Source organism: Aquarana catesbeiana, linkage group LG02 (genome assembly GCF_042186555.1).
Source record: "Aquarana catesbeiana isolate 2022-GZ linkage group LG02, ASM4218655v1, whole genome shotgun sequence".
Lineage (NCBI taxonomy): Eukaryota > Metazoa > Chordata > Amphibia > Anura > Ranidae > Aquarana > Aquarana catesbeiana.
The window spans coordinates 356,908,772-356,922,502 of NC_133325.1; the positions used below are offsets into that span (position 1 = coordinate 356,908,772).

At 42.7% G+C, this 13,731-nt stretch overlaps 1 protein-coding gene across 1 annotated transcript in view; it reads left to right on the top strand.

Moving 5' to 3' along the window:
• The first annotated feature begins 2,319 nt into the window (after window positions 1-2,319).
• The window catches only part of KSR1 (kinase suppressor of ras 1), a 248,440-nt gene continuing 237,028 nt past the window's right edge, over window positions 2,320-13,731 (top strand). Inside the window, exon 1 of the mRNA XM_073615008.1 lies at window positions 2,320-2,807. Within this exon, the coding sequence (XP_073471109.1) occupies window positions 2,610-2,807 (198 nt within the window). The 5' untranslated portion in view covers window positions 2,320-2,609. The remainder of the gene's footprint in view (window positions 2,808-13,731) is intronic.

Sequence of the window (13,731 nt, forward strand, 5' to 3'; positions counted from 1 at the left end):
TGCAGGACTTTTTCTAACATCCCACAAGCTTACCGCCCAGTGTGAAAGCACTCTTAAGTGTTTGTGTGAGTGTGTATAGTCACCATTATGATCATATCTTTGCTATTGATCGAAATCCACTTTTCCATGTGTGGCATAGCGATAAATTAGGTTGTCATCTATAGATCGATTATTCTGATTAGAAACGAAATTGATAATTTATGGAGTACGTATAATCACCATTATGATAATATCTTTGCTATCGATCTAAATCCACTTTTCTATGTGTGGCATATTGGTCAAATAAGCTGTTGACTATAGATCGATTATTTTTCGATCAGAAAATAAATGGACTATTTATCGGAGCATATAAACCTATAATGCCTGCGCTACCCATACTTTAATTCACAGCTGCTGTACACAAACACATTAAAGCGGACCTTCAGTCATTTTTTCATCTTTCCATCTATTAAATCTTCTGCCCTTGTTGTTTTAACTTTGGATAGTAAAACATTTATTTTCTGCCAGTAAATAACTTATACAGCCCACTTCATGTTTCTTGTCTGGTAAAAAGCCTAGGCTTATGACATCACGCACAGATCTCACTCTCGTGAGAGTTTGCAGGAAGGGAGGGAGGTGGGTCATAAGAGTGCCAATGAGAGCTGCAGAGCTGAGGCGTGCCTCTGTGTATCTGTGTAAATCCAGGAAGTGAACAGGCAGCAGCTTCAGCTGCCCACAGTTAAAATGGATGCAGCCAGACTTAGTGGGGGGAGATTTCTGCAGCATATTTGGCGAGTACAGAATCACAGTATGTATAAAATAATATGCAAAGTGGTTGTAGGGAAGCTTCGGAATGGCAAATATGTTTTTATTACAGATTATGTGAGCAGACTGCAGTTCCTCTTTAATTAAGATATTTAGCGCTGTAAACTAAGTCATATTAATTTATCGGAGCATGTATGGTCACCATTATGATGGTATCGGTTGTAATCTAGTTTCCCAAGTGCAGCATATAGTTGAAATGGGCTGTCAACTATAGTTTGATTATTCTGATCAGAAAATAAATTGATCATTTAATGAAATGTGTATAATCATAATTTACAATCCTATCTTTGCTATTGATCGAAATCCACTTTTCCATGCGTGGGGTATCGACCAAATAGGTTGTCGTCTATAGATCGAAATGCACTCTCCCGTGTGTGATATATCAGTGGAATGAGTCATATCGAGCATGTATGGTCACTGTTATGATCATATCTTCTCTATAGATTGTTAAGTGCATATAGGTGAAATGGGCTGTCCATTATAGTTCGATTATTCTGATCAGAAAAGAAATTGATCATTTAATGAAATGTGTATAATCAATAATCATCATTACGATCCTATCTTTGTGATTGTTCGAAATCCACTTTTCAATGCGTGGGGTATCGATCGAATAGGTTGTCATCTATAGATCGATTACTCTGATCGGAAAAAACATTGATCATTTATGGAGTGGGTATGGTCTTTGCTATCAATCTAAATGCACTCTCCCATGTATTGGTAGAATGAGTCATACCGAGCATGTATGGTCACCATTATGATCATATCTTCTCTATAGATTGTTAAGTGTGACATATAGGTGAAATGGGCTGTCGACTATAGTTCGATTATTCTGATCAGAAAAGAATTGATCGTTAATGAAATGTGTATAATCATCATTATCGATCCTATATTTGCTATTGATTGAAATCCACTTTTCCATCGATCGAATAGGTTGTCGTCTATGGATCGATTATTCTGATCGGAAAAGACATTGATTTTTGCTATCAATCTAAATGCATTCTCCCATGTGTGACATATCGGTGGAATGAGTCATATCGAGCATGTATGGTCACCATTATGATCATATCTTCTCTAGCGATTGTTAAGTGTGACATATAGGTGAAATGGGCTGTCGACTATAGTTTGATTATTCTGATCAAAAAAGAATTGATCGTTAATGAAATGTGTATAATTATCATTACCGATCCTATATTTGCTATTGATCGAAATCCCCTTTTCCATCAATCGAATAGGTTGTCGTCTATAGATCGATTATTCTGATCGGAAAAGACATTGAACATTTATGGAGTGTGTATGGTCTCTGCTATCAATCGAAATGCACTCTCCCGTGTGTGACATATCGGTGGAATGGGTTGCTGACTATAGATGAATTGTTCCTATTGGAAGAGATCGATGATCAGAAAAGAAATGGATGATTATATGGGGGCGTGTTCTCCTGTAGCCTGATCGCAATGTAAAAGTGAAAGAAGCTGTGGGAGATGGGAGGCCGGGGAAGTGATGCGCAGACTACAAGCCCCAGCATCCTTTGCGGATGACCCGAGCAGTGACACCATAGGAGAAGGGGGAGAGGCAGCAGTGAGTGCAGAGCGGCGCTGCTGTCAGACTTTGCTCGGCTCCTTGTATTGACATCGCTGTGTGGTGGGCACTGTGATCCCTCCTTATTGTTGCTGTGGGATCCCCCTGCCCCTTCCCCCATGCACATCGCCACTTTTGCAGTGTGATCCTGATTGCACGGGTGGGATCGGTGATATTTGTAGGGAGAAGAGCCTGGCCCCCGGGTGGCTCGGGTTCCCGATGCCGAGGAGATGGACGCTCAGAAGATGCTAGAGAAGAAGCCGGGGCTATATGGGATGGAGAGAGAGAGCGGACCGGCCCTGTCCGCCCGGCAACACTGCGAGCTCATCCAGAATATGATCGACATCTCCATGTCCAACCTGCGGGGACTCCGCACACAGTGCGCCGCCTCCAATGACCTCGCTCAGCAGGAGATCCGGACCCTGGAGGTGGGTGATTAACCCCCATAGCCTGGCACACATAGTGCCAGGGGGGAATAGCGGAGTTGGTGTAGCCCTCCCAAGGCCCTGTGTGCTCTTTTGTTTTTCCTGCAGCCCCCCTGGCATCTGACAGCACAGACCTGGAGCAGGGCTGAAAGGGTTACTCTGTCTGGTATGTGAGGAGGGTGCCATCCCTGGCATGATATGGTGGAGGGGTAGAAAGAAGGGCAGTAGCCTCACCTGGGTCCTTGCACTTAACCACTTTCCATCTGATGAGATTGGCCACTGAGGTAGGCCAGAGGTTGACAGTCTGCATAAAAGCAGCCAAAAGGGTCCATTGTTGGTTCCTCCTACATCCTGCCTTTTTATTGGGAAACATTTTAGGGTTCAAGACAGTTGCTGACTCAAGGAATCCATGTATGATGGAGCATCTTTCTTAAAGTGGAAGTAAACTCCCTTGGTTGATTTTTACCTATAGGTTACCCAAGGCTTACCTCTAGGTACAGTAAATATCTCCTAAACGTGCACCGTTTAGGAGATATTTACTTGCAAAGCCACCGGTGACATCACTGGGGCATGTGCTCTGAAGGAACAGCATACCAGTTAATGCAGGAGGAACCCTTGGAAGGTCTCAGGGTTCCCTTGCTAAGATTTAGCCTTTGAGGGTCATTGGTAAAATGGCCCTTACATCAGTGATTGTGAGTGGGATAACCATCTGTAGACCTGCCGCTGGTTATGCCAAGTGGCATTGGACCTGGAACTATGCAGGCACCATCAGATGGCCAGTTAGCTACTGCTCAAGGTACCCCTAGCCATCTCTGGTGGACCCCTAGGATTCTACTAAAGCTTGGTTGAGAATGGCTGGCTTAAAGAGGAAGTAAAGTCTTCCTCTTTAATTGTATCTACAGGTAAGCCTATAGTAAAGGGGTTGTAAGGCCTTGAGGTTTTTCACCTAAATGCATTTAGGTGAAAATTTTTTCTGTAGTGCAGCAGCCCCCATTTTACTTACCTGAACCCGATCCTTGTGGGGACTAGCAGAGCAGCTCCAGCCGCTGTCTCAGGTCTTCATTGGCTGGATTGATAGCAGTGGGAGCATTGGCTCCCACTGCTGTCAATCAAAGCCAGTGACGTGGGGGGTGGGGCCAAGTCCTGCTGCTCTTCGGAGGTTTACAACCTCTTTAAAGCAACTTTTTTTTTTTTTAATCACAGGTTTAATCAAACTGGCGGCCCTCCAGCTGTTGCAGAACTACAAATCCCATGACTGTTACAAGCATGATTCAAACAGTCTGAGGCATGATGGGACTTGTAGTTCCGCAAAAGCTGGAGGGCTGCCAGTTTGATACTCTGGAATCCTGTAAGTAGTTTTCAAGTCTCAAGGAAGCCCTGTTAAGATTAGTCTATTGGAAGTCTTTGGGAAAATGGCCCTTACATCGGTGATGGTCAGTGGGATGAAGGCCTAGCTTGCACACATGCTGCTAGTTATGCCAAGTGGAATTGGACCTGGAACTATGCAGGCACCATCCAGGATTCTACTGAACCTTGATTGAGAATGACCGTCTTAAAGCAACCTTTTTCAATCGCTTTACCCAGAAGGAACCCTGTAAATAATTCATTAATAATAATTGGAGGTCTTTGGTAAAATGGCCCTTACATGGTCGTGGTCAGTGTAAAAAATGCTACCCATGCAGTTATGCCACTGGCTCTGTAAAGTGGTATTGGATCTGGAACTATGCAGGCATCATCAGATGGGAGGTCAGTTAGCCACAGCTCATGGAACTCCTAACCACCTCAGAAAGAACCCTGGCTGAGAATGGCTTTACTAGAGAAACCTTTCAGTGCGTTCTCTATGTGTGTTCTCTTGGCAGGTGGGTCTTGGCGCAGAGAGGCCGCATATTTGCATACCAATTAGCTGACACAGCTGTGCTAAGAGCGCATGCCCTGCGTACTCCTGGCACAGTTACCGGCAGCTAATGGAAAGCTCCCGATCACTTCTTGCGATCAGGAAGTTTTCGATCATGTGATTGCCGTGACAGCCAATCAAGGCAGTTACATGATCATAAACCCCACCTTCCGGCATCTCAAACCTCTTGAAGGGTTGAGAGGGGCCACGCAAAGGGGTTAAATTGGCCCGTATATGGGTGGAAAGAATGGCCCCCTGACAGCGGTGGCCAGAATGCTATCATTGCAGTCATGCTGCTGGCTTTGCAGTGGCATTGGACCTTTTAACTATGCAGACAGATTGGGGGTCAGTGGCCACTGCCCAGGGAACCTGTAGCCACCTCTGGAAGAACTATTGGTTTCCACTAAACTTTGGTTAAAAAATGGCTGGGTTAAAACAACCTTTCTCAACCTCAAGGAACCCCTAGCCAACTCTGGAGGAACCCTAGCTGGGCCAAAGTAAGCTTTCTCTCACTTTTTAACTTGGAACCTTCAAAATAATTTTGTGTCCTAGGAAACCTTGGGATTAGTCCCTTTGGGGTCATTGGGGAAAATGCCCCTGTCATTGGTGGTGTCAGTGGGAAGAATGCCCCCTTACAGTGGCAATCAGAATGCAACCTTTGCAGTCATACCGCTTGCTCTAAGTGGCAGGCACCATTGGATGGGGGGCTCAGTTAGCCACTGCTCGAAGAACTTGTAGCCACCTCTGGAAGAACTCTAGGATTCCACTGAACCTTGGTTGAGAATGGCTTGGTTAGAGCAAGCTTTCTCAACCTCGTTACCCAGAAGGAACGGTTGAAAACATTTTTAGACCTCAGGAAACCCCCATTTTATATTTACAGCTCATTATGGTTAGTTGTAGATTTAATAATAAAAGTATAAGTTTACTTCACACCCAGAACAGATCATTTTTTTAACACCCTGTCTGCTCTGTATGACAAACATTTTTACTAATAACTGTGAAATTGATGAGTAAAAATAATGGCAAGAAAAAGTCAGGGAATATGGAAATGAAGGAAAAAATCAGGGAAATCTGAAGTGGCTGTTAACTTTGGTCCAGTCAAAAGGTGCTACTCTAAATTGGTGGGAAGTGCCTTTATTGATGGTCAGTTGTAACAGTGCCCTGTTACATTGGTGATCAGTGGGAAGAATGTTCCTTACTTTGGTTGACAGTGGGACAAATGCCATCCTTACAGACATTTGAAAAAATGTTGGGGTAATGGTTATTAAATGGAGAAAGTGAGGCCACCACACCGTTGGCTCTGTTAAGATTGCTCTGTTATCAAGAAACCCCTTATAAAACTTTGGAGGGGTCATGGTACTCTACGGAACCCTTGTTGATAAACTCTGTATTAGACCGTGCACATTGGGTAGAAAATTGTCTAATACTAAAATTCTTATCACTCACGTTTGGGCATATTCGTAATGAGAATATGTTCTACAACCAATTAGTTTAATCTCTTAACTGAATTTAGGAAAGTGAAAAGAATTCTATTAGATATGGGTTTCTGTTATTAGCTTAGAGTATTGGGCAGCCTTACTAAATCATGTGTATCACCATCTTTGGTGTCCAGCTCCTGTCTGTTACAGTTGCTAGTATCACAGCTGTTGACCCGTTGACATGTGATTGGCGGTTTTAAATGTTGTTATAGTGGAACTTTTAGTCAGAAAAGTTTAAAGGGGTTGTAAAGATAAAAATTTTTTCACCTTAATGCATTCTATGCATTAAGGTGAAAAAACTTTTGACAGTACCGCCGCCCCCAGCCCCCCCGTTTTACTTACCTGACGCCTCGAATCTTCGCTGCTCGTCCTCATTGCAGCTCAGCCTGGTCGCTGATTGGCTGCAGTGGATGGATTGAAAGCAGCGCAGCCATTGGCTCGCGCTGCTGTCAATCACATCCGATGACGCGGCGCGCCGGGGGGCGGGGCCGAGTGATACAGCGAGCGGCTATAGCCGCCGGCTGTATCACGGGAGCGCGCCCGCAAGCACTCACCACCATGCGAGGGAGCTCGCATTAAGGTGGTAAATGCTTGCGGGGAGGAGCTGAAACAGCCGCCGAGGGACCCCAGAAGACCAGGTTCGGGGCCACTCTGTGCAGAACGAGCTGCACAGTGAAGGTAAGTATGATATGTTTGTTATTTTAAATAAAAAAAAAAATTACCTTTACAACCCCTTTAAGTCATGCTTGACCGCTTCATGCTGGCTCCTTTTGCAGGTTTAGCTATGTAACAAATTAAAAATAAGTATCTCGCCCTGCACATGCTCAGTTGCTCTCTGTTTTTAGGCACTGTGTCGAATTTTGTAGCGGGCAATCTGCTGACGGCCCAAAGTCTTACTGCTGCTAAGGGGCTCTGGGCTTCAGCAATATGGCAGCCTCCAGCAAGAACAAACCGGAACAATGCTGGAGGCAATTTACAGCACGCACTAACTACTTTTGGTAGCAGAATTATTAAAGAACTTTATTTTTTATCAAGTTGTGGGTAAAGGTCCACTTTAATGTTTTAAGTTAATTTTTATATTTTTAGTGTCTCCTAACTGTGTTCCTAACAACAGTGTTTGCATGATTTGTCTTTTATCACAATCTTATGAGACACATGATATGAATATTTGAAACAAGCAAGCAGTTGTGGAATAGCATGTTGCAATATGGTTAGGATGTTTTTGATTTACCTGGTATGGTTTTCATTTTTGTAAGTATTGTGGAAAACACGGAAACTTGTGTCTGCATGGCAGCCGAGAGCTCATCCATCTCTGATGAACATGTCATTGCCCAGTGATCTTATTCTGAACTGTCAGAAATATAGTAACATGTGATGGACATTTAGGCTTTAAAGAAGTGCTAAAGAAATCTGTCTGACCGCAGAGGTACAGTAATGCCCCGTACACAAGATAGGATTTTCCTAGGGAAAATGTTCTATAGGAGCTTGTTGTCGGAAATTCTGACCGTGTGTAGGCTCCATCGGAATCTCCATCACACAAAATTTGAGAGCTGGTTCTCAAATTTTCCGACAACAAAATCCGTTGTCGTAAATTCCAATCGTGTGTACACAATTCCGATGCAAAAAGTTCCACGCAGGCTCGGAATCAAGCAGAACAGCCGCACTGGCTATTGAACTTAATTTTTCTCGGCTTTTTGTACGTCACCGCATTTGGAATTTCCAAAAAGATTTGTGTGCCCGTGTGTATGCAAGACAAGTTTGAGCCAACATCCGTCGGAAAAAAAACATGGATTTTGTTGTCGGAAAATCCTATCGTGTGTACAGGGCAAAAGTTGTCTCCTTGGTGACCCCCTATGGTCATATCCCAGCATATTTGGGCTCCCAGGAGGCACAGATGACGCGTCCAACCCCAGCTTGGTTAAAGATGGGCCCTCTTAACCCTCTCATATTTTTTTTTTTTGTTTAATAATTGTTTATTAAGAAATTTTTACAAAAGAAAAATAAAATAGACAAATAACATACTATAAACAATCTTATGAGCGAAATACAAAAGGTGCGTTGTGCATCTCAGCATAACGCAACATTTAAATAAATGCCACTGTAAGTGCATAAAAGGATGAATGGACAAATAAAGCAATAGACTAAACAGAGGCTTATAACTTATGTGAACATAATAGACAATCAAGAAATTGTAACTAGAGTAAGTAGTTGGAAAAAGAAAACTAAAAGAGAGAAGGAAAAAGTGAGGGAAAAGAGAAGATATGGAGGTAAGAATGGAAGAGAGGTGGGATCAAGGGGTGGGGGGGGGGGGGTGGCATGTGTATCGTTATACTTTAGGGTAACATTACCAATAAGTATGAAAATATGTGGAGGTAGGATAAACCACAGTCAGAAGAGGAGAAATCTCTGAAATTAAGTCATAAGGGTCCTATACAATGGTTAAAAAGGTAAGCTCATACGGGTTGTGTTATGATTTCCTTATAGTGGGATGAGGATGTAAACTTTATCCAGGGTGCCCAAGGTAAAGTGTGTCTCTGGGAAGTACCTCTAATGCTGTGAGTTATGTCCTCCAAATGATGAACCTCTGAGATCTTATATAACCAATTTTTTACAGACGGGATTGTAGGTTGACCCCAAAGAGTAGGGATTAGGGCCTTGGCAGTATTCAGTAAATGAGGAAGGAGTGAATGTTTATAGGTACCAATTGTTTCTTTAGTAGCATGAAAGAGGACGGTCCAGGGATCAAGAGGGAGATTGATGTCTGTGTAATCTGTAATATAAGATTAAGAACATTGGGCAGTGCCACCAAATATGAGCATGTGTGGCTTTGTTCCCACATCTCCTCCAGCACAATGGGGAGCTGTCGGAACATTTGGTGCATTTTAACTGGGGTATAGTACCATCTGGAAAGTAGTTTGTAGTTGACTTCTGCCATTTTTGAAGCGAGTGAGGAGACATGAGCGAGTTGCAAGACTTTATCTTTCAGAGTGTCTGTGAGGGGAGAATCTAAATCTAATTCCCATTTAGCCAGGAAGTGTGGGTATGTAGGATTAGAAAGATCAGTAAGAGCTTTGTAAAATAATAAGATACCATGCGGAGGGGGGTCTTTTGGGTGGAGTATTTCTTCTATGCTATTTAGATCCTGTAAGCCTCATAATGGGTGGGGGAAGGATTGTATAAAGCGTTGCAATTCATGATATCTCCACTTATCCATAAATGTGATAGGTTTAGAGCAGAGGGTCCCCGGAAGAGGTTCTATTACATTGGCATTTAAGACGTGATGCAACAGAAGAGGTTCTCCTGAGGACCAGGATTTAAATCCTGGGTCCAATAGACCTGGTAAGAAATAGTGATGGTTAAGAAGAGGCATCAGAGGAGAGTCATAGTCCCAGGAAAATTTCCTGTGTATGGCATCCCAGATATCCAATGTGGACGTGGTGAGTGCTGAAACAGTGTGGGTAATGTTCCTAAAAGCTCGGAGTAACCAGCGAACAACAGAAAGATCTACACCACTCAGAGTATTCTAGTTGTACCCATAGTTTTGAATTAACAGCGTATTTCCAGTCTGCCAATCTACTCTTGTATTTTATTGTATTGTAACTATACTGTCTCTCTATATATTGTAAAGCGCTGTGCAAACTGTTAAAAGAATCCCTAATTGGGCAGTGAATGGGCATCAGCACACTGGTTGATTTACCAAAACTGGAGAGTGCAAAATCTGGTGCAGCTCTGCATAGAAACCAATCTGCTTCAATTTTTTTTTCTTTTTTGTCAAAGCTTAATTGAACAAACTGAAGTTAGAAACTGACTACCATTCACAGCTGTACCAGATTCTGCACTCTCCAATTTTAGTAAATCAACCCCATTGATAAGTTTATTGCTATGCACTCACCTTCTATCAGCAATCTTTCTGTGTTAGCTTTATTGCACTGCTATAGACTGTCCAAGGTGCTGTCCTTCTGAGTCCTGATACATGGCTTTTAAGGACACACACACACACACACACACACACACACACACACACACACACACACACACACACACACACACACACACACACACACACACACACACACACACACGTTTGGCCCCTCTATATCAAATCTTAACTTTTCGGGTGCCATAGATGCAAAGTCCAACCCCACTACTAGACTCCAGTCAAAATCTATGACAGGCTAAAATTTAGTTAAATACTGCTTATGTGTCACAAGCCTGATGAAGGGGTCCTGCTAGACTCCGAAACATTGCTTCTGCTGTAACAATGCGATTGTTGAATAAAGTTTTGAACTTTTTCTGGAGATCCATGGTGTGCTGGTGACATTCTCTCGCTCTGACTATCTATGGTTCCAGCCGGCGGTCGTCGCAGCAGCCACGTACACACCCGGCTATTTCTACAGGAACATGTGCGTTGGGAATAATGTGTTGGCATCCTTGCAAAGCACTCATTAATCAATTCTAATGCCTCGTACACACGATCGGACATTCCGACAACAAAATCCATGTTTTTTTTTCCCGACGGATGTTGGCTCAAACTTGTCTTGCATACACATGGTCACACAAAGTTGGTCGGAAATTCTGAACATCAAGAACGCGGTGACGTACAACGCGTATGACGAGCCAAGAAAAATTAAGTTCAATAGCCAGTGCTGCTCTTCTACTTGATTCAGAGCATGCGTGGAACTTTATGCGTCTGAATTGTGTACACACGATCAGAATTTACGCAAACGGATTTTGTTGTCGGAAAATTTGAGAGCCATATCTCAAATTTTGTGTGACGGACATTCCGATGGAAACTGTCTGATGGAGCCTACACAGAGTCGGAATTTCCGACAAAAGGCTCCCATCGAACATTTTTCGTCGGAAAATCCGACAGTGTGTACGGGGCATTATTGGTCAGCATGGTCGTACTGACCAAAGAGTGCTTGCCATTGTGAACATTATGATGGATACTCACACGGGGTGGTGTATGGATCGCTGCAGCATAGGGCACCATGGCTGCTATGGGCAGTTGGGTCCAGGGAAGCAGCCAGGATATTTGGAGTTCACTTTTTACAATTTTTGAAAAGGCTCAGGGCATCTTCTGTATTAGACTATACTAGACTCTAAGTGGTCAATGACCTATCCAGCATGGAGGTCCGGGGTAGTGCAATCCTGTTTTTATAAATTAAAAAAAAAAAAAAAAAACTGGTCCACCATGATGACCAGAATAATTCTTGTTCCTCGGGCATGGGTTTAGATGTGGGAAAATATCCATTGTATACACAGAGAAAAAAAAGGAGTCTGTCATGAGAAAGCCAGAACGAACGGGAGCCTTACAACTTTGGACATGACTGATTCGATGATATTTTCCCTTAGGCTCCCTTCCCAGAGCAGTGCCGAAGAGCACAAGACCATGGCTAATGTGTTGTTGCTAGTTGACAAATAATGGCAGCTAGTTTTTAGCAGAATCTGTTGTACAGGAAAGGGGGACATTGTGCAACAGGTGTTGTGGTTTTAATTATGCGTTGGGCTGTGTTTTTTGAAGCAAACCAAAAATCCAGGAGCTTACTGCTTCAAAAAAGTGGAAAATCTCTTTTCAACACAGCGAGTTACTTGGAAAGTGCTCTGGGGCCTCTGGAGGTCTGTTTTCTTTAGCTAAAATTAAAATACAGCCATGCCATCAGTATCATTATGTTGATCATTAAAAAGCAGCTATTGACCTGTGCCTAGGTTCTTATATCTGTGTAGGATCGCTACACAGGCATGTCTCAGGGGATGAGGCACCTGCAATAACTGAGCCGTTTATGTAATCCATTTTTATTTTTTTATGTTGGCTGGACAGCTGTGCACATGGTGAACAACATAAGGATTGCTTTACAACAGTGGTTCTCAACTCCTGTCCTCAGGACCCACTAACAGGCCAGGTTTACAAGATAACTGATATCACCTGTGATGTATATCATTTGCTGCTCAGTGATTGCAGTATTCTAGTTTGCATCTTCCCAAGGAAACACTTAAAATCTGTCCCGTTAGTGGGTCCTGAGGACAGGAGTTGAGAATCACTGCTTTTACAGGAATCTAGATTTACATACAGTAAATGTGTTATTCCTGGGCCAGCATCTTGGACCCTCCGAGTAGTTGCTGACCTTGGAAAACGATTGAACAAAGATGGCACTGGCCTTCTGGGAGAAAAGAGGACAATGATATTATCAGAGTACTGTGACATCTTTTATAACAAACGTGTAAAGGAACCAGTAAAGGGATTTCACTTGAAATCTTTCATTTCTAATAGATATCAGATGCAATCGGTGGGAAAAAAATCGAAGGAGCAGAATGGGAAATTTGGGGAAAAAAAATTCTGATTGAGCTACATGTGTGTGTTTTATTGAATGGGAAAGGCCGTTTATTCGAAATCGAACGTTAAATTAAATTTTGAAGCACTTTTGAACAACATTCATCAAGTCTCCAATTGTATTATAGAATGTACTGATGACATTCTTTGTATGGGCAGTTATACCAAAATCAACCAGTGTATGGGAAGCTTAAAGTGCTAGTTTACCTTGAGGCCCCTTTCACACTTTTATACGACTTGTCCCACGATTTTGTACTGCAAAATCGTATGACAAGTAATTCTCCATGATTTTCAATGACTACCATTCATATTGGCACGACTTTAAGTTGTGCCAACTTCAAAGTAGTCCCTGCACTACTTTGGTCCAACTTCTTCCATGCGAGTTGATGTCCATAGACCTCAATGTTAAACCCTCAAGTAGCATGCAAATCGTACCTGAATAATATAGACACAATTTCAGTACGACTTTGTAAGCACAAGCTGTGCTTACAGGAATGGCAGGAAAGGGAATTGCTTCACACCATGTATGTTTTCATTGGTTAATGCCAAAGTTGTGGCAAAGTCTTGCAAAGTAGTACTGCTCCCAAATCTCTGCAAAATTGCGGTAAAATAGCGGCCGCAAAATCATGCGACTTTGAAGTTGTATAAGTATGAAAGGGGCCTGACAAAGAAAATGTAAAGGTGAACTAAGACCAGACACCATCCCCACTGCTTCTGGATTCGCTGAGCTGTCAGCACCCCTGAAGCCACTCCAGCAGTCTTCTCGCACTTCTGCATGATTGAATCTGACTGGTCAGTGCTGTCACACTGATTGCACTGACCAATCAGAATCTATCTAGGCTATCCTGGAAGCACTGACCATGAAGAGCAGGGATTTTAAATGCCCAGACCGCTGGAGCGGCTGCAGAGGTGCTGATATCTCGGTAAGCACAGCAGGGAACCGGTGGGGTGGGGAGAGTGTTCGGTGTTGGTTCACCTCTTACATTATATATATATATATATATATATATATATATATATATATATATATATATATATATATATATATATATATATATATATATATATATATATAATGTAAGAGGTGAACCAACACCGAACACTCTCCCCACCCCACCGGTTCCCTGCTGTGCTTACCGAGATATATATATAATTTTTTTATTATTATTATTTTTCCTGTAAAGGTGAACTAACAATTTATGTGTTGCACACATGTAACCATTG